A 20,661-nucleotide genomic window follows, 5' to 3' on the forward strand; every position below is an offset into this window, starting at 1 on the left:
TTTTTTTTTTTTTTTTCTTTTGTGCAAGTTTTGTGATATTAATTATGTTCTAAGGATGAACTTTCACGTGAGTTTATGTTACCAATTTTTTCTACTTCAATAGAAACTTATTCATCTATTTGATTTTACCCTCTCATGTTCCATTTTCTCTCTTTATTCAAAAAATATTGAGACTTCGATTTGACTATTGCTTCCGCAATATTTTTTTTCATTATTTACTTTTTTCTCAATCTTTGATCAATACTGTCCAACTCTGATCTCAGTTCCAACCTTAGTCACGAACCCCAAACTGTTCGATCAACCTCTAGACGATTCAGTCTGTTCATGTTCATCTGTGGCCGAGGGAAAGATGAACATTTTGGTGAAATTGTGGCTCCAGAAACAACAGACTCAAAATTCAGACCATGGAAAACGAACAATCACCTTGTTATGAATCAATTTTATAATTCTGGAGGCAGGCAAAAAATTTATGCTTCACAAAGCTGCAGAGGACATTTGGGAGGCTATAGAAGAAACCTACTCAAGGGCGGATAATGTGTTTGAATTATTTGAGGATGAAACAAGATTGTATGATTTAAAGCAAAGGGAGATGAATGTTACTCAAGATTTCAAGGTTCTCACATGGTTTTGGCTCCAATTAGATCTTTATGAAATCTACTCGGTAGAAGTGCTCTGACGATGGTGCAACATTCAAGCATATCACAGAACAAAAAAGGACCATGCTCTGTGCTTGGTCTAAACAAGGATCTTGAAGTGAGAGGAAGATGGAAATCAAGCCCTTTCCCAATTTGAGAGAAGCTTTGGTAGAAGTCGGAAGAGAAGAAAGTTGGAAGAAACTGACGTTGGCTGAGAATAAACCTGTGGGAAGTTAAGACATCTTTAACCTGTGGGAAGTTAAGTATGTCTTGCAAACGTTATGGCAAGATCTCGATTATTATCGACTATTTGAGATGAAGTGCACTGCAGATACCGTAATTTATTGGAGTAGGCTGTGTCTATGACTTTTAGGCAGGTTTGACCAAGTTTGAGTACAAATCACCAAAAAAGAAGAAACATCGTCACTAAAAGAAACAATTTCCCTTATTTGTGCAGCAGAGAACAAATGAAGTCTTATGCTTGACAAACCACTCAATGTAGAAGCATCAGCCTTCACTGTAGAGAGAGAATGAACCCGAGGATTAATCGAAGACTCCACAAGTATGTCAAGAGTACCAGTTTGGCAAGACAGATGTGTTGCCAATATCAAAAATAGTGTTATTGATTGAAGTGAGGCTCCTTGAGTTTCAAGTGTCATGTATTGACATCGTGAAGGGGAGGCTTATCCATAAAAAACCAAGAACTAAGCTCATTTGCCAAAGGCTTGAGAATCCTTAGGCAGACAAAATGACATTCAAATGGTGTACCAAATAAGGTGTCTTCCAAAGAGTTATTACCATCACAGGATAATGCTAATGGCTGGTAGCAGAGAAGCCAAGGGATCAGTGTAACATCTGTCAATCAAGTGTCAAGTGAGCATTGATAAGTCCATGTGGATGCATAATGTGGCTAAGTTAAGGGCCAATTGAAGAAAAGAAGCAGTGTTAAGAGTGGACAATCAAGACTAAGAGAGAGAAGTAACTTGAGAAAATTGATTGTTTGCCCGTGGAAGTGCTCCAAAAGAAGTGAACACGAGAGAGGGAAGCAACTCAAGAAAATTAGTTGTGTTACTGTGTAAGTGTTCTGAGAGAAGTGAGCACAAGAGAAGGAAGTAACTCAAGAGAACGGGTTATTTGCCCATGGGAGTGCTCCAAGAGAAGTGAGCATGAGAGAGGCAAGCAACTATCCTTAAACCATTTCCACATGTCTGAGGAGGTGGCTTCACATCAAAACCAAAATTTGTTCATGATGGAGCACCAAGCTGAATATAAAGACAAGAAGAGAGAAGTTGCAGCAAGACCAGAGTAAAGCACCATTTGCAACGTTTGCCACAAGAAATGGTTAAGTTGAGAATAAAAAATATTTGGGGGCTAGCAAGAATAAAAAATATTAATGGGGCTCGCTGGTCTGTAACGTTCTTTAATTATCACACCAAAACTACTTGACAAGTCTTCTGAAGGAAAAATCCAATACATCCTCAAGTTTTCAATACTATGGTTCAAATACTACTTGACAAGTCTACTTGACAAGTCTTCTGAAGGAAAAATCCAATACATCCAATACTATGGTTCAAAAGCAATTCTAACAGAAAGCCCAAATGCTTCAGATAGATAATGCCAAAGATAATTTTATCTCCAATCTTGGTCCATATCTCACTTCCCAAGGTATTATCTATGCTAGTCCATGTGCAGGTACTCCACAACAATATCTGAGAGGAAAAATTGGCGCCTACTTGAAGTTAATTGTGACTTAATGTTTTCAAACAACGTACCAATATACCTTAGGGGGAAGCACTATTGACTGCCACATATCTCAGAAACTGTATGCCAAGTAGAGTATTGAAATACAAACACCTCGACAAGCATTACTACAAGACTATCCTCAGATTCAGAAATTTTCAACAGACTTGCCAATTAAAATTTTTGTTGTACATTTTTTGTTGACATTTCTCAAGATCATCATTCCAAACTAGATCATAAGTCCTTGAAATGTATTTTTACTGGTTATTCCTCAGACCAAAAAGGATACAAATGTTACTCTCGGGTCACCAATAAAATGGAGTTCATATCTTTGAATATCAACCTTTTTTTTACCCAAACTACCATTCAGGGGGAGAAAGTAAATGCATGGCAGAATTGAGACCTTATTCTTCCAGAACCAATGCTCGTGTCTGTTCCTCCTGTTTCTTTGAGTCCAGAGCTAGAACCCTCTGTTTTGACTCGTCCCGTGTCCAATTCAGTGCCTCGAGTTTTCAGTCCTACGTCTAAACCTTAAAAACAATCTGAACTTCATGTTTACAGTAGAAGAAACCCTATAGAGAGAAGATAAAACACCACCATTCCCTTTCAAATTTTCAAATCACTTAAACTAGTTCTCATGCCGATGATGATTAGAATAGTAAGAACGTTATCACACCTCATACTCCCACAACTGATAACCATGGTCAGCCCATAGCTCACAGGACAAGGGTTAGACAATGCACAAACCACTCGATTCAAAAGTTTCTTGCCTATGGAAAACTCCTTCAAGACTGCAGGGCATTTGTATCAAATTTGGACAGCACTCAAGTACCAATTATAGTTTGGATGCTGCTTTAATTTGCAGCTATTCTTAGATTGATCACTGCACCAACTGGATGCGAATAATGTATTTCTAAACAGAGACTTAGAAGAAGAAATATACATGGATATTCCACCCGGCATAAGATCAATGTCTACTAGTGGATTGGGTGCAAGTTATAAAAATCCTTATATGGTTTGTTGCAGTTCCCTCGAGCATGGTTTGACAAATTTGCTAGAGAGCTTATGTCCAAAGTGAAAAATATAATATCACAGGGAGATTCAGCTGTCCTTAACAACATAAGCACCAAGAAAGATACCACCACATATAGTATCGCTTTAGAAATAAAACATCCACGCACAAGTAGATGAACCCAAGTCAAAAGGAAATACCTAACCATATGCGAGAAACTCACACATTGGATTGAAACTCCAATAACTTTGAACAAGCAAAACATTAAAAACTCAAATCAACAATACTGAAAGCTGGTTAAAAAAGTTTGATCGGCAATGAAGGCCAATAAAAAAAAAGCATCAAGGCTTTGATACCATCTCAATGATAAGAAAAATATTCCTTCTTGCTTGAAAAGATGATACAAGGTTATTCTAAATACAAATTACCAGGAAAACGGAATAGGAAAGAAAGAAAACATACAAGGAAAAAGATATCTAGATCTCCCAATCACTTAGGAGCTAATTACAAATAAGGAAATACAAATAAATACACAATATATATATATATATATAAAAGACTGTCCTTATTCCTCAATAAATTAACACGGAAGTAAATGAATCAAGTAATGCAATAAAGCATAGAGCATGATTAAATTTCCAGTATTGATTTTCAGCTATATCTTAGACTAACACAGGATTATAATACCTTGGCACGAATTGAAGCTGGAATATCTTGAAGAACACCAAACTCAGAGGAGTGGCAGTACTGTAATTGAAGATGATCTTTGATGTCTTTACTTAATTTCCTATTGAGCTTATTTTTATTCACGTATTTAATAACGTCCTTCATTTTATCTCTAAACTTTTCTGTTTTTGATCCTTTTACTATCAATGCTGCCATGTTACCAAGCAAATAAGAACCAAGAATCATATCAAAGGAGATAAAAATCATGATAAAAATCATTTCCCTGACATTGACGGCATGCATGTCACCATAACCTGCGAACATGAAGCAGAAATTAGGAGGAAAAGAAGCTTGAACTCTAGTACAAGTAACAAAAAACCATCATAAGAAAGTGAAGAATAATGAAGTGTAATGCTCTCATTTGCAGATCTGAGAATTTGATAACACCAGAGCGATGTGGCTATTGCTCTCGGAACCTACCATGAAAGTTGGAGGTGACTAACCAATACATTTAAAGGAAGAGATGTTTGCTGTTTCAAATGAACACAAAGCTAATACAACTGACTAATTTTAACAAACAGAAAAGGGCTAAATAAAGACATTACCCATGGAAAAAATCAGGCCAGCTTCTAAGAAGATTCACCATGCACTAACGAAATGTTCCAACATATGAACATAAGACTAATACCAATGCACTAAGGAATGTCTTCAAAGCTTGGAACACAATACCCAGTAATTCCATATCTTTTTTCTTTCCCCAATCGTTCAAGTTAAACCAATTCATTTTAAGTAAAAAGACATTGTTTATTTATGCATTTGGCTTTTCTATTTCAATTACCAGATTTAAGTTTTTTCTTTACTATCGACGATCTCTAAAAAACAATTATTTCAAGTTTTTGGATATTATTTTTCATTTGCTACTACTTGTAATTCCATGAGCAAAATAAGGTAAATAGCCTTTTAGAATATTGCTATTGTAAAAAGAAAAAAGTAATGTGAGGACGGGAATCCAGCCCAAATTTAATTAGATTTGTGATAAGCCTCCAATTACGAGGTGTAACCTAGGAAGAGAGGAAGAGTTGGTTAGAGTCACCCTCAACCTTGGTCAGTCCAATCCAAAAAGAGTATGTCCAAGCTCAGTCCAGACATAAATCAAGCTGACCCAACTTTTAATAGCCAAGCCTATGACCCAACCTTTGAACTTGGACACATTCTATCAAAATTTGGGTCAAGCTTGGATCGGACTTGAGCCGACTTATTGGATTATCCCATTAAATAAAGATTTTTTAAAATTATTTTTAAATTTTCTTTAGTAAATGTTATTAAAATATATTAGAATTATATTTCTTATGTAATGATGTTATGTTAAAAGTTTTGGTGGTTTTTATTACCTTGATTATCAACAACATTATTAATTCTACCACTAGTATGTGGAACTCTGTAAAGCTCCTTTTTGTAAATTTTGGTATCCTAACTTTTTGCAAATTTGTAATTATATCAATAGAGTCCAGTAGGAGTGGATGGTGAGGCCAGGTGCGTAAGGGAATTTCAAGTCATAGTTCCAATCAACTTGCCAACACTTTAGCTCCAGTATTTGATTCACATTTATAGAAGTTGGAGGTGCCAATCTTTGAAGGAACAAATCCAAATGGTTGGTTGCATCAAGTAGCAAGGTATTTTGTAATCAATAGGTATGTATACCAACACATCTCAAAACCCCTCTAGACAACTCTTCCTCTCTTCCTAGCATACACCTTTGTAATTGGAGGCCTATGATCAGTTTGATTGACCCCTTTGGGTGGAACCAAGTATCTGCAAACCAATTTAATTTGTCCATTATTCCAAAACATCCCTTAACCCAATCTATCCCCATCCGACCTCTGTTCAACTAAAGCCATATTAACATACATCATGCCAACAGAAGTAAATGAAATTAACATACATCAAACAAACAAGGGATATCACGTAATGGGATGGTTAATTCAAAAAATATAAAGATAAAAATGAGAAAGAGAAGCCTCTTACCAACAGTTGCCATAGTTACAACAGCAAAATATAATGATGTGATGTAACGCTTCCAAAGATCAATTTCTCTAAAGTTTGAATAGCTATAGTCCCCCAACTTTAGGCTTCCTATCCAGGTGTACCCTTCTTTTGACGGAGGTAGAGTAGTAGCAAGATAGTAGAAAATACAGGCAGCTGTATGAGTACAATAAAGCTCCACAACAAAAAGCTTCGCAATTCTTGTACCAAGGTAATTTATTCGTATATCCTTCTCCAATTTCTCAAAGAATTCAGTAACTCTTAAGGCTCGACTTAGCCGAATCCATAGTAAATATCTCACAAGCTCCTTCTTACCAGAAGCCTACACACGGTACCGGTAGGTAGAGGGATGAATACATGAAGTCAATCAAATTACTAACCCCTCCTGGGAGGTGGAAAAGTGCTGAGAATATTGCTTAGATGCATCATACTTGGAGCAATAAAATTTTATCATTGAAGCCATACCTTGTAGATGGCGTCCCAGGGCATACAACCCATTAAGTCAACCACAAATCGAGACTTCAAATATCTGCAGTTGTAAAATTTGTATTTCTATTACAAACAGATTAAACATTGTGTTGTGAGAACAGAGATTGACTGACAGACCTGATAGCGATGAGATTACGGTCGTAGACAAAGCGGTAAGAATGGGAATCGCGATAGGCAACACAAAAGTGAACAGCGATATCGATGAGAAAGGCGATCTGGCCGGCAACGTCGAGGAGGAAGAGATTCTTGGGGAGACCCCTGAAGAATCCGAATTCCAATGGCGTAAAGAAGGAAGAGTACACAGCCCATACCAAAATGAAATGCGTCCAAAGAACGTATCGCCTGCATTAAACGTAAACCCCATTTTCTTCTCAGTTCTTTTCAGATTTCGTTTCTGCTCTGAATCCCGTCGCTCTGACGGATTGCTTCAGTGCATCATCGTGCATGGATTCCACCAGCCCTTAATTTTGTCTTCAAAAATCGTCCAACGGTTTCTTTCTACTATTTAAATAAATAAATAAACCTTTTGATAAATGTTTTTTTTATTTCTATTTTCTTTTAAGTAATTACGAGAAATAAAGTGACGTTTTGGAGAGAGAAAAATAAAAATAAAAATAAAAATCTAAAAAAAAAAAACATAAAAGATAAATGTTCTAAGTGAAATAAAAGAAAAATATTTTTAGAATGTTTTTAGTTCTAAAGTTAAGGAAAACAAACGACCTCTAAAAAAAACATCCTAAACCGACTTTAACGATTAAGACATTTTTACTCCCTCAAATAGTAATATATTCAAATTTATCGTAAAGTTCCAAATATTTTTCAAAACAATTATAAAAAAAAATTTAAAGCAACGATTTGAATATATGAATGCGATACTTGGACGTGTAAGTAGTAGATTTAAACACAAAATTAAAATTTTCATTTTTATGAAATAAAAATATGTATGATAACAAAAATAAAAATAAAGTAATTAAAATTTTCATTTTTATGGAATAAAAATATGTATGATAACAAAAATAAAAATAAAAATAAAGTAGTACCAGTCGTGAGGATGAATGACAATTTGACTTAGAGATCTGAAGTTTGCGCTATTGTTCTTCTCTGCATCTCTCGATCTCTCACCATTTCTAGTTGATGAATCGAGACTGAGTAGTGTTAGTTTCCTTTTCCACCAAGATAACTTAGAATCTCCGTTATCATTGTAACCGTCGAGTTCTAGCTTTTGTTTTGAAAACTCTTCTTCCATCTCTCCTTCTATTTCCCTTCCCATCATTTCATCCAAACGCAACCTTTTAATATGTTATTTCCTTTAACTCCTCTAACTAAGAGAATGGAATAATATTTTGTTGAATTGATTAGTAGTAGCGTTGGCTTACTTTTGTTCACAAAACACAATATCTCTTAAGATTAAAAGAGAATATTTAGAAGATAGAGCATATTATAAAAATACTTTTTAAAATTCCATCATTTGAGAATTTTGGTAACTTCACATTCACTCTCTTCAAAACTCTTTTTATCATTTTTTTACTTTTTATCTCAAAACCCCAACAGTTGTTGCCTCCTGTAATACAAGTAAAAAGTCTCACCCTTTAACAATGTCATTTTATGCTTACAAAAAAATCGGATTGAAGTTGTATTGGTATTCGGTTAACAGCCTATTTAGACTAAATTTGATTCAAATAAATGAAAATTATATATACATATAAACGGTTCAAGAGAGTCTCCACAGTGGTATGATATTGTCCACTTTGAGCATGAGCCCTCATGACTTTGCTTTTAATAAATAAATAAAATTTTAAATAAACCATCCAAAGAATCTAACCAATGGAGTTAGTTCATTATTTAATAAATAAATAAAAATTATTGAATTAGATTCATTAGGAAAATATTTATTTGGTTGGGATCTAAAAACCACCCAACCCATGAACCCTATTTCAAGCTCTCATGTATATGTGTACATACCATACCAAAATATTTAGCACCTCAAATAATACCATAATATATCTTGAACCGGTTTTGTACTCCACGTATTACGAGAACCAACCTCTAATTTAAGTAAATATTTGGTTTCAGTTGGAGGGGAGATACACGTAAGGCCATAAACAAATAAGTTAGAGAAAAACTCGGAGTTTGAATGGTTCAGAAGCTGCCCTCAACATGTATATAAACGATGGAACACGGAAGGGATAGTCATTGGGGGACAAACATCTTCTCATCTTCTCACATTTTGGGGGAAGTTTGAGGGCTCATCACATTTCAAACCAAAACAAAGATCAAAAGAGTGAGGGAAAGGGGAGTTGCCGATGGCTGGGTTGACGTTCACCATGCTACTAATTTGCCTATTGGCTGTAGCACTGTCCACAGTCCGAGGCGAGGATCCTTATTTCTTCTTCACATGGAACGTCACCTACGGCACCATCTCTCCTTTGGGTGTTCCCCAACAAGGCATCCTCATCAATGGTCAATTCCCCGGACCTAATATCAACTCCACATCCAACAATAACATAGTCCTCAATGTCTTCAACAATCTCGATGAGCCCTTCCTTTTACACTGGAGCGGTGTTCAACATAGAAAGAACTCATGGCAAGATGGTCTACTCGGAACAAATTGCCCAATCCCACCAGGCACCAACTTCACCTACCATTTCCAAGTCAAGGACCAAATTGGCAGCTTCTTCTACTACCCATCCACTGCCATGCACAGAGCTGGTGGAGCCTTCGGTGGCCTTCGCATCAATAGCCGTTTACTCATCCCTGTCCCATACGCCGACCCAGAAGATGATTACACTGTCCTAGCCGGTGACTGGTACACCAAGACTCACTCCGCTCTTAAGAAGCTCTTGGATAGCGGCCGCTCAATTGCTAGACCCGATGGTGTCCTCATTAATGGCAAGACCGCAAAGGGCGATGGATCCGATGAGCCACTCTTCACCATGAAGCCCGGGAAGACTTACAAGTACAGAATTTGCAACGTTGGACTCAAGACATCTCTTAATTTCAGGATCCAAGGCCATACCATGAAGTTGGTTGAGATGGAGGGCTCACACACTGTCCAAAACGTTTACCAATCACTCGATGTTCATGTGGGACAATGCTTTTCAGTTCTAGTCACAGCCGACCAAGAACCTAAGGACTATTACATGGTGGCATCCACTCGTTTCATTAAGAACATTCTTGTCGGTAAAGCCATTGTTCGATACACTAATGGAAATAGTCCTGCTTCCCCTGAAATTCCAGAGGCACCAATTGGTTGGGCTTGGTCACTCAATCAATTCCGTACATTTCGTTGGAACCTTACAGCTAGTGCAGCTAGACCAAACCCTCAAGGCTCATACCACTACGGTTCCATCAACATCACCCGCACCATCAAGCTACTCAATTCGGCCACTCGGGTTGATGGTAAGTTGAGATATGCTATCAATGGTGTCTCTCATGTCGACCCTGAAACTCCATTGAAGCTTGCACAGTATTTCAATGTCGCTGACAATGTTTTCAAGTATGATATGATTTCTGACGAGGGATCGGTAGAAGGAAGCGATGTGACTATTGCTCCTAATGTTGTTAATGCAACATACCGTAACTTCGTTGAGATTATATTTGAGAATCATGAGAAGAGTATGCAATCGTGGCATTTGGATGGGTACTCGTTCTTTGCTGTTGCAATTGAGCCTGGGAGATGGGCTCCGGAGAAACGAAAGAACTACAATCTTCTTGATGCGGTGCATAGGCATACAATTCAAGTGTTCCCTAAATCATGGGCAGCTGTTCTTGTTACATTAGACAATGCAGGAATGTGGAACTTGAGGTCTGAATTGACAGAGAATCGTTACTTGGGACAACAACTGTACTTCAGTGTTCTTTCACCGGCTAACTCCCTTAGAGATGAATACAACATTCCAGACAACACATTGCTCTGCGGTTTGGTGAAGGACATGCCATTGCCGAAGCCATACACCATTTGAGATAATTGTTTTATTCACCTTCCCCCATTTTAATTGACAGACTATGATATTTATATGCGCGATCAATTTCTCAATAAGTTGCTACAATTTGAATATTCATGTAAGCCTTCCTATTTGGAGGACCCTAAGGGGAATTTTTTTAATGAAATGATCGCGTGATTGTTTTGATATGAGCCTTGAGGTGTTTTACTTTGTTCCTACATTGAGTTGCAAGCCAAAAATATTTGAACATTCATACTAAAAATATAATTCGATGTACTTATATGATCAATGTTGGCACCTCATTCATAATGATTCCCTAACTTTTTTGTTAGGAATTTCAAGATGAATGGTGCCATGTAACGAACAACTATGGCTTTACTCATTGAGTTTAAACACATATTTACGAGTAATACAATATTCATAGATCAATCTTCAACTTTCAAATTTGTACATATTTACAAGTTTTTTTTTTTTTTTAACTTTCAAGTTTAAATACATTTTTTTTAAAGCTTGTCATGAGTTTAGATACATATTTATAAGTAATACAATATTCAATCTTGAAGATGGGTTACTTTAGGGGCATTGTAGTCATTTTACGTTACTCGGTATGGTTCACTTAAGAAAGTATTTACAAGTGCATTATGGTCACTTTAGGTGCCATTCATGGTTTCTTAAGAAAAGTTAAAGAACACAACTTACCTCTTCATGAGGTACCACTAACCGACCTTTGTTCTCGAGCTTATGATATCTGAATTATTTTCATGAGATCTGATTTGGAAGAGGGTCTGTTAGTGCTACCGTCTAAAAATGACTTGCCAGCTTCGATTACGGTGTTCCTCTCAATTTATTCATGAAACTTAAAGGTGTTACAAGGAAGAGATAGGGATTGATTTCGTACTTTCTCGTGATTGTAGCCTAAGTTATTCTCCTCCTAAGTTATTGGGCAGCCAATTCTAAAAGTTCTCAAGGCTCGATTTTTTCATGGAACTTCTTCCTTATACTTCCCTCTAGCAAAGGAATTGGTTTGGAAAATTCCTCTAGCAAAGGCAAGAAAAATCTTATTGGGCAGCCAATTCTTTAAGCATGTGGCCTTAATTTAGAAAATTCCTCTTGGTTTGCAACTCTCTTGAAAGTGTAGAGGATCAATCTCTTGTGTAGCTTGATCTAGGACGATTTATCTCTCGATTTCTTCATCAAAGTTGTTCATCTTAATCCTCTGGATCTAAAGAAATGCTGAATTTCTTCATCAAAGTTTATACATTAGTAGTTGAAACACAACGTAATAGTTAAAACACAAAATAAGGAACCTACACAAAATAAATAAAACAAAAGGGTGTGGAGAGCGATGGGTGAGGTGTGTCTATGGCACCTACTCTAGAGTCCGCTCCTGACCTCAATCAACTCTATGTTTACCTGAAAAATATGGAAAACATGAATGGGTACAAAGACTCAATAAGTAGCTTACTTGTAGGCTCTTAACTGTGTCCTTAGGGTACCCCACTCTTTCTTTTCTTGTTGTAATTACTTAGACCCTTTAGTTCTGTTCTTGACTTCTGGGTTCTTATCATGAGTTATTCTGAGGACCTTGGTCCTTGGATTCTAAAACCTTGTTTTTAGTCTAAGGTTCTAGGTTATTGTTCTTAGAACTTGGATCTTGATCCTTGTTTTAGTCCTTGATTGTTGTCTCGTTCTTGGTTACTTTCTAGGTTCTTGTTCTATTCTTGGTTCGTTCTCCAAGACACTCCTCCTACGATTTACGATACTAGTCATGAACCTGACATTCTATGTCCTGTTAAAATAAAACTCACTAATTTATGAAGTAATCTCACACACACTAACGATAAAACGCTTCGATACCGCTTTGTGAAAGTACTACTTGCGTACTTGTGAAGGAGATGTTGAGAGGGGAGAGACAAGGAGACAAAGAATACTGATTTTATCAAAAGGCCTTTTCTATTGATGTGTATTTGTTTGCTCTCTGTTTTTTGCTCTAACCTTAGAAGGAAAGGATTAGGTATTTGTACCTTTTCTAACACTATTAATAGGGTGAGAGACGCTCCTAAACCCCTCCCATCGTTCCTAAAAAAAACTCTGTGCCTTTTCTTTCAATTGTCTCTTCAAATTAACTTTCCTAACAAATTTAGTAAGGTTAACATTAGGTCTATTTTAAACAAAAACTACATTTTAAGTTTATTCCAACAAAACTCCCTCATGAACTTAAATGCTATATTCAATGATTCCACCTGCGCCGTTTTCGTTTTCTCGAGCTCAGTCGTGGTTTCTTCAATTTCCTCTCCTTGTCCTCGAGCAGCAAACTAAGCTTGTCCTTTTCTGATGAGACTTCATTTGGAGCTTCTCGAGAACAGCCCATTTGAGACACCAACTCCTCATTTCTCCCATTCTCAGCCACGCTCGACTCAAACGTCATAGCTTCTTTCAATTTACTTAATTCCCTTCACAAGTCCACAACGACATTTTTCATTTCCATTTTGCCTCATCCATTTCAGCTTTATCACGAGTGATTATCTCAAACGTGTGTCGTAAATTCACTACCTCCTATTGGACTCGATTCAGGTTCATGTCGAGTGAGTCTCTCTGTTGAATTAGTATCTCTATATCTTTCTCTTCCCTCACGAGCTCTTCCACTAGACTATCAATCTCCATTAACAAGTCATTCTCTTTCTCCACACCTTCAATTTTCTTCACGAGATCAGAGATTACCTTCCCATTTTCTTCCTTCTCCTGTTTGAGATAGAAAGAACTCTCACTCAGCTTAGCCACTTCCTTCTCTAACCTTTCAATCTCCCTTTCTAAATCTTTCTTTTCTTCTTCCATTTTCATCATCTTTCTTCTTTCTTCCTCAAATTCCCTTTCTCGCCATTGGAACTCTCTCCTCGAGCTCAAGCTCTCTATTATCCAGGTGTTCATCTTTCTTCGATTTTCTCGTCTCCGATATCGTGATTTTGCCAAATCCGCTGCGTATCACCTCATTTCCAACAGTTTCTACTGCCTCACGACTACCGCCATCGTCTTTCACACCACCGTGTTCTTTTATTTTCAATTCTTCATTTTGGGCCATCAAGAAAATGCCTTCGTTTGTTGCGTCATCCAAAGCTAGGTTGATTGTTTCTTCCACCTTTTTCTCGGCTCGACAATCTCTTGCAAAATGCCCCACTCTGCCACAATTGTAACATTTTTTTGGAGTTACAATCATTCGCATAGTGACCATATCTTTTACATTTATAACACTCAACGTTTGAATAATATCCTTGGCTGCGTCTTCTTCCACGCCAATTTGCTTGGCTCGACTGTCTCTTCTCCTTATAATGTCCTTCATTTCTGTTGTCTTGACCACCTGGACCATTTTCATGACTTTCACGACCTCTACCTTGAAAATTTTGAGAGTAGAGTACCTTTTTCATCTTTTATTGATGCCTTGGTTTGAAGTGCTTGATCGAGTGTTTCCTCCTTCTTCTTCTTATGTTGCTCGTGTGCCTCGAGAGAACTGGCGAGCTCATCGACCGTGAACGTCATTAGGTCGTTGACTCTTCTATCACACATACAACATTTTCGAAGTTGTTGGTTAATGACCTTAAGATCTTCTCCACAACCCACGTCTCGGGTAACATTTCTTCATTTCAATTTAGTTGGTTTACCACAGTCTGTATGCGCGTAATGTAGTCAGATACATTTTATGATTCCTTCATCTTCATGCTCTTCAACTCGCCACGAAGAGTATGAAGACGCACTTTCTTGGCTCGGTCAGTTCCTTTGAACACATTTTCTAAAGTGTCCCACGCTTCTTTTGAAGTAGTTGCCCTGACAATTTTCTCAAAGCCCGACTCGTCAAAGGCTCAGAACAGAAAATGCCACCTTATCCTTTGATCGCAATTCTTTTAACACCTTGTTTTGTGCCGTCGTATAACCCATGGTATCCTTTGGTTCTTCGAAACCTTCTTTGACCACCTCCCATGCGTCTTGAGAACCGAGAAGAGCTTTCATTTGGATGCTCCAATTTTCGTAGTTCATCTTCATTAATCGTGGTAGCGACATTTGACCCATCATATTCGCCATCGGCTCTGATACCAATTTTTTAAAATAAAACTCGCTAATTTATGAAGTAATCTCCCACCCGCTTTGTGAAAGTACTACTCGCATACTTGTGAAGGAGATGTCGAGAGGGGAGAGACAAGGAGACAAAGAACACTGATTTTATCAAAAGTCTTTTCTATGGCTGTGTATTTGTTTGCTCTCTGTTTTTTGCTCCAACCTTACAGTAAAAGTAAAAGGATTAGGTATTTATACCTTTTCTAACGCTAATAATGGAGTAAGAGAAATACTCATATACCCCTGCTATCATTCCCTAAGAAAACTCTGGACCTTTTCAGCTTTTTCAAATTAACTTTCCTAGCAAATTTATTAAAGTTAACATTAAGTTTATTTTAAATAAAAAACTAACCTTCTGCATTTTAAGTTTATTACCACATGTTCAAGGCTTCATACATTCCAAGCGACACAATCTAAACCTATGCAAGGCTTCATGCGTTCCAAGCGACGTAGTCTGAACCCGCAACTAAGGCTTGTTCTGTGATACAGTCTGAAAACCTACATCTAAGGCTTCTTAAGTTCCAAGCGATGTAGTCTGGTTCTGTATCCAGGGCTTGCCCTGTGATACATCTGAATAACCTATGTCCAAGACTTCATGCTCCAAGTGGTATAGTCTGCATACGTATGCTCAAGGTTTCATACTTTCCAAGAAGCGTAGTCTGAGTCATGAACATGATGTACTGTGGTAGGTCCTAGGAGGTTCTTGATTCATGACTAAGGTAATTTACTCTCTTCTTGTTCTAATGTGGCCCTAGATTAGTCCTCATGAAAGACTAAAAAAGTCACATGATCAGTGCAAAACATAAATATGACATCCTTCCCTTTGGGGTGTCAAAATTAGTGCAACTTATTGTTAGATGAAATTAGTCAAGTTGTTAAGCTATTCATTTTTATTAGGAGTCAACCTGAATGTGTATTTCTGAGTCTTTGTAGGAGTCATTTATAGGATTTATTTCCATTTAAATAGAAGCCTCACCCTTGGTAAAACACAGCACAGTACAACAATTCATTATTTCAGTTGTCTTTGTGAGTAATAATAATTTCATATTTATTCACACCTTTGAGCGTGAGATATTGCGACAGTTGGTATCAGAGCCAAGTTGATACGGTTGAAATTATTACTCAATGAGATGAATGGTGGAAGTGGTTCTATGGGTGTAGCTATGGAAAAGCTTGTTGGCAATAATTACAATTATTAGAAGTTATGTATAGAAGCTCATCTACAGGGACAAGATTTGTGGGATTTAATTGAAGGTGATGACACAGAAATACCAGCGGACACTCCACAGAATGCTGAATTACGCCGAAAATAGAAGATCAAATGTGGAAAAGCCTTATTTACCTTGCAAACTCTTATTAGTAAGGAATATATTGATAATGTTCGTGATTTTAAAGTCACCGAAGCAAGTGTGGGAAACCCTTCAAAAGTTGTTCGCTAAGAAAAATGCAGCTCGATTGCAATATCTAGAGAATGAACTGGCTGTGGTAACTCAAGGTAATTTTCCTATTGAAGAATATTTATTGAAAGTGAAAAATCTATGTTCTGAAATTTCAGAATTAGATGCTGAGGAGCCAGTAAGTGATGCTCGATTACGGCGTTATCTTATTCGTGGATTACAAAAAGAATTTGTCTTTTGTTTCCTTAGTACATGGGAGGATAAATCAGCTCACAGTAATTGAACTGAAGAATCTTCTTTCAAATCAGGAAGCCTTGGTTAAGCAAATGGCCAGCAGCAACGAGTTTTTCCCAAAGTTAGAAGATGCGTTGTAAGTCAAAGATCAAAGGAGACAAAATTATCATTTAAAGCCTTCATCAACCAATGGGAAACAATTCAGAAGTGAGAAGTCGTCAAAGAAGCCATTTAAAGCTTGTTACAAGTGTGAAAAACCTGGCCATTTTAAACGAGATTGTCGGGTGAAAGTGGTGTGTCATCGTTGCGGAAAGCTAGGTCATTTTAAGCCAAATTGCAGAGTTAAAATGCAGGAATTAAAAGCAAATGCTGTAGTAAAAGTTCTTCAGATCCAATTTGGGAACATTGGTTAACTACTGAGGTTCTTGACCAGCCAACAAATGTGACCTCAGCTGTACATCAAGATGGTGTTTCTGCAAGTGCTCATGCCTTTATAGACTACAATGAAGAATGGATCGTTGATTCTAGTTGTTCTCATCATGCAACTGAAAACGAAACTCTTCTATCAGATGTTCGTTCACATTTTCAAAAGAAGGTCATTATGACAGCCGATAATTCAATGCATCCTGTGACGAAAGAAGGAGATTTAAATGATGGGAGTGTACTACTCAAGGACGTTCATGTTTCGGGTTTGAAAAAAAAAACCTTGCTTCTGTATCACAAATAACAGATTCAGGAAGGTATGTTCTTTTTGGTCCTAAAGATGTTCAAATATTATCTAATGTGAAACATATTGCTGCTGATATCGTGTTCTGTGGAAAAAGAAAACAATCTTTGTATGTTTTATCAGCTAGTGATGAATATATCAAGAAAGTTGGTCATAATGCAAGCTCAACTCTTTGGCATGCTCGTTTGGGTCATGTGGGTTTCCAGTTGTTGCAGAAAATATCCACAAAACAACTTCTTGATGGTGTCCCTGTCTTTAAAGATATTTAGCATGATGAGATTTGTCCAGGCTGCCAATATGGCAAATCTCATCGTCTTCCTTTCACAAGCTCAAAGAGTAGAGCTTCAATAGTATTAGAATTGATTCATTCTGATCTTTTGGGACCGATGCGAACAGCAAGCTATTTCGGCTTTCATTACGTGATGGTGTTTGTGGATGATTTCTCTCGCTTAAGTTGGGTATACTTCTTAGAATACAAAAGTGAAGCTTTTTCAAAATTTATTCAGTTTAAGCATGCTGTAGAAATAGAATTTGAATTGAAAATCAAGTGCTTACAATAATGGTGAGGAATATCTTTCAAATGATTTTATGGAATACTATAAGGAGCATGAGATTCAACGTCAACTGACTTGTCCAGAAACCCTGTAACAAAATGGGGTTGCTGAGCTTAAATTAGTTCATCTTACATCAGTTTGCTTGTCTTAGCTGCATGCGAGGAGTCTTCCAAGAGAGTTATGGGCGTCAGCTTTTCAAACAGCTTGCCATCTTGTAAATCGGCTGCCTCCATGAATAGGGACAGAATCATCACCATTCGAGCTGATTTATCATTGTAAACTCAATGTGAGTTATTTTCGTATTTTTGGGTCTATTTGTTACGTTCATGTACTGAAACATAATTGAACTAAACTTGACCCAAAGGCCAAAAAATGCATTTTTGTTGGCTATGATACTCATAGAAAGGGTTGGAGGTGTATGGATTTGGAAACAAAGATGGTTATTGTGTCTCGTGATGTGGTGTTTGATGAAATTTCAAGTTACAGAGATGATGCAGATAACAACAAAAGTACAACTACTGTTGCACTTTTTCCTGAAGATTCTACATTAGGGAGAAAAGAATTTCCAATTGCGACAGACATTCAAGCTGAAGAGAACAGAGAAGTCACTCCAAATATTGAAGTTGCCACAAGAAAAAATCCTCAAAGACAGAAAAAGTTACCAGGTCATTTGTCTGATTTTGTAGTTGACATTAATCAATTTTCTGTTTTGTCATTTTTTTATGGGAGATATAAGTGAAAATGAGTCGAGGTTGTACAGTGAAGCTAAAGGAATTTCAGAATGGAAAAATGCAATGATGGAAGAAATTTCAGCACTCCGAAAAAATGACACCTGGGAGCTTGTACCAAAGCCTCATGATGCCGATTTAATTACTTGTAAGTGGGTTTACAAGGTGAAGAAAAAAGTTGATGGTAGAATTGATAGACACAAAGCTCGCCTTGTTGCTCATGGGTTCTCTCAGCAATATGATCGAGACTATGACGAGACTTTTAGTCTGGTCGCAAGGATGGTAACATTACGGACAATTATCTCTTTAGCTGCTAGTAAAGGCTGGAAATTATGATAACTTGATGTGAAAAATGCTTTCGTTTACGGAGAGTTGGATCGTGATATTTTTATGGAGCAGCCGCAAGGATTTACCTCTAAGGAGTATCCTGATTACGTGTGCAGACTTAAGAAGGCATTATACGGACTCAAACAAGCTTCTCATGCTTGGTTTGGTAAGATTGCTCAATATCTTAATTTTTGTGGTTTTAAGTCTTCCGGTGCTGATCCGAGCTTATTTGTTAATAAAACAAGAACTGGATGCACCTTGCTCTTACTTTATGTTGATGACATGATTATTATTGATGATGATAGTGTTGAAATCAGTAGTCTTCAAGATGCCTTGTCTGTTCGTTTTGAAATGAAAAGATTAGGTGAGGCTGATTGTTTTCTGGGTTTAGAAATTAAAAAATGTGATGATGGTTATTTTCTGTCTAAAAAAGGATATGCATCAAGTTTATTGCAGAGGTTTCCTAGGGAGAATTCAAGAGAAAAAACTACTCCTATGAAACCAAATCTAAAATAAGCTAGAAATGAAGGGAAGTCATTAGCAGATACGACATTCATTCATCAACTTGTTGGTAGTTTATTCTATTTAACTATCACAAGGCCAGACATTGCCTATTCAGTAGGAGTTGTGTCTCGATTTATGGATCAACCACATGAGAATCATTTAATTGCAGCAAAAAGGATTCTTTGTTACATCAAAGGCACTCTAAATTATGGATTAATGTATGAGAAATCAAAGTCATTTTTATTGAGTGGTTTTGTGGATGTTGATTGGGCTGGTGACGTGAACGACAGACACTCCACAACAGGTTTTGGTTTTACAGCAGGCTCTACTGCAATTTCATGGTGCAGTAAAAAGCAAAGTACCGTTGCTTTGTCAAGTTGTGAAGCAGAATATGTAGCTACTACAATGACTACTCAAGAATGCTTGTGGCTCAAAAGGTTTATTCAAGAAATGGTGACTACTCTCAATCAGCCAATTCAAATCAATTGTGATAATGAAAGTGCAATAAAATTCGCTGAAAATCTGGTGTTTCATGCTCATTCGAAACATATTGAAACTCATTATTATTTTGTTCGAGAGAAAGTATTATCGCAGGATGTTGAATTGCAGAAAATACATACTAATGAGCAAGTTGCATACATATTTACTAAGGCACTTGCCAAAGTGAAGTTTGAAGCTTTTCGTAAGTCTCTCGGAGTCATTAAGAAATAAGCTTGCACTAAGGGAGGCTGTTAAAATTAGTGCAACTTATTGTTAGATGGAATTAGTCGAGTTGTTATGCTATTCATTTTTATTAGGAGTCAAACTAAATGTGTATTTCTCTTTGTAGGAGTTATTTATAGGATTTATTTCAGTTTAAATAGAAGCCTCACACAGCACAATACAGCAATTCATTATTTCAGTTGTCTCTATATTATCTTCTTTGAGTAATAATAATTTCATATTTATTCACACATTTGAGCATGAGATATTATGACATGGGGTGTTACAAAAAACATGGTCAAGACATCTCACTTTTGTGGATAAACACGTGCGATCATATTGCACCGTTCACTAAAAGGTCTAAGGTGAATTTAGGGCACATTGCAATGCTCACCTTGGTGGGAAAAAAATAAAAATAAAAAATAAAATATATTTCCATCACAAAGAAGTTAAAATTTTTTGTTCTATGGTGTTCCTAGGTTGGTGAGTTTTGTTTTTCCCTCCTACTTCCACTCATTTTGTCATGTTTTTTTTTTCTTTGCCAAGATATTTGCTTCACCACAATGTCTAAATTTTCTTATTATCTGTTTTAAAATGTTATATCCAAACTAAAGTTTTGTATACAAAGAGAAAAGATTGTTATTTGGTGTTGCACCCTATACAATCATCAATGTTGTGCTCTAATAGTAGACATAAACAACATATGTTTGTTTTATAAACCATGATTTTCTATTTTGAATATGCTTTCTGTTAGTTTTTTTAAAACTAAATTAAAATAATTCTTTTTTTTTTTTTTTTTTTTTTTTTTTTTTTTTTTTTTTTTTTTTTTTTTTTTTTTTTTTTTTTTTTTTT

The 20,661-nt window shown here is 36.6% G+C and overlaps 2 protein-coding genes across 4 annotated transcripts in view; one reads left to right on the forward strand and one right to left on the reverse strand.

Annotated features, from left to right (window-relative positions):
- The window catches only part of LOC111450722 (potassium channel SKOR-like), a 25,729-nt gene extending 17,828 nt beyond the window's left edge, over positions 1 to 7,901 (reverse strand). For 2 of the 3 annotated variants that reach the window (XM_023090989.1, XM_023090983.1), the window contains exons 1-5: positions 7,626 to 7,900; positions 6,703 to 6,927; positions 6,562 to 6,625; positions 6,079 to 6,418; positions 4,075 to 4,367 (exon numbers count right to left, since the gene is read on the reverse strand). In XM_023090989.1, coding sequence (XP_022946757.1) covers positions 4,075 to 4,367; positions 6,079 to 6,418; positions 6,562 to 6,625; positions 6,703 to 6,927; positions 7,626 to 7,858 — 1,155 coding nt within the window. In that variant the 5' untranslated portion in view covers positions 7,859 to 7,900. Of the gene's footprint in view, positions 1 to 4,074; positions 4,368 to 6,078; positions 6,419 to 6,561; positions 6,626 to 6,702; positions 6,928 to 7,625 lie in introns of all 3 variants that reach the window. The other variant, XM_023090997.1, reaches the window with a different exon arrangement.
- An 874-nt stretch (positions 7,902 to 8,775) lies between these two features.
- LOC111447934 (L-ascorbate oxidase homolog) lies at positions 8,776 to 10,715 on the forward strand. Its single transcript, XM_023087336.1, has one exon. The coding sequence runs from the start codon at positions 8,889 to 8,891 to the stop codon at positions 10,545 to 10,547; it is 1,659 nt and encodes a 552-aa protein (XP_022943104.1). The 5' UTR covers positions 8,776 to 8,888; the 3' UTR covers positions 10,548 to 10,715.
- Positions 10,716 to 20,661: the final 9,946 nt, after the last annotated feature.

Source organism: Cucurbita moschata, unplaced genomic scaffold (assembly GCF_002738365.1).
Source record: "Cucurbita moschata cultivar Rifu unplaced genomic scaffold, Cmos_1.0 Cmo_Scf00001, whole genome shotgun sequence".
Classification (NCBI taxonomy): Eukaryota; Viridiplantae; Streptophyta; class Magnoliopsida; order Cucurbitales; family Cucurbitaceae; genus Cucurbita; species Cucurbita moschata.

Coding starts and splice junctions, on each gene's coding strand:
- LOC111447934 (XM_023087336.1), top strand. CDS start 8,889: ATGGCTGGGTTGACGTTCACCATGCTACTAATTTGCCTATTGGCTGTA.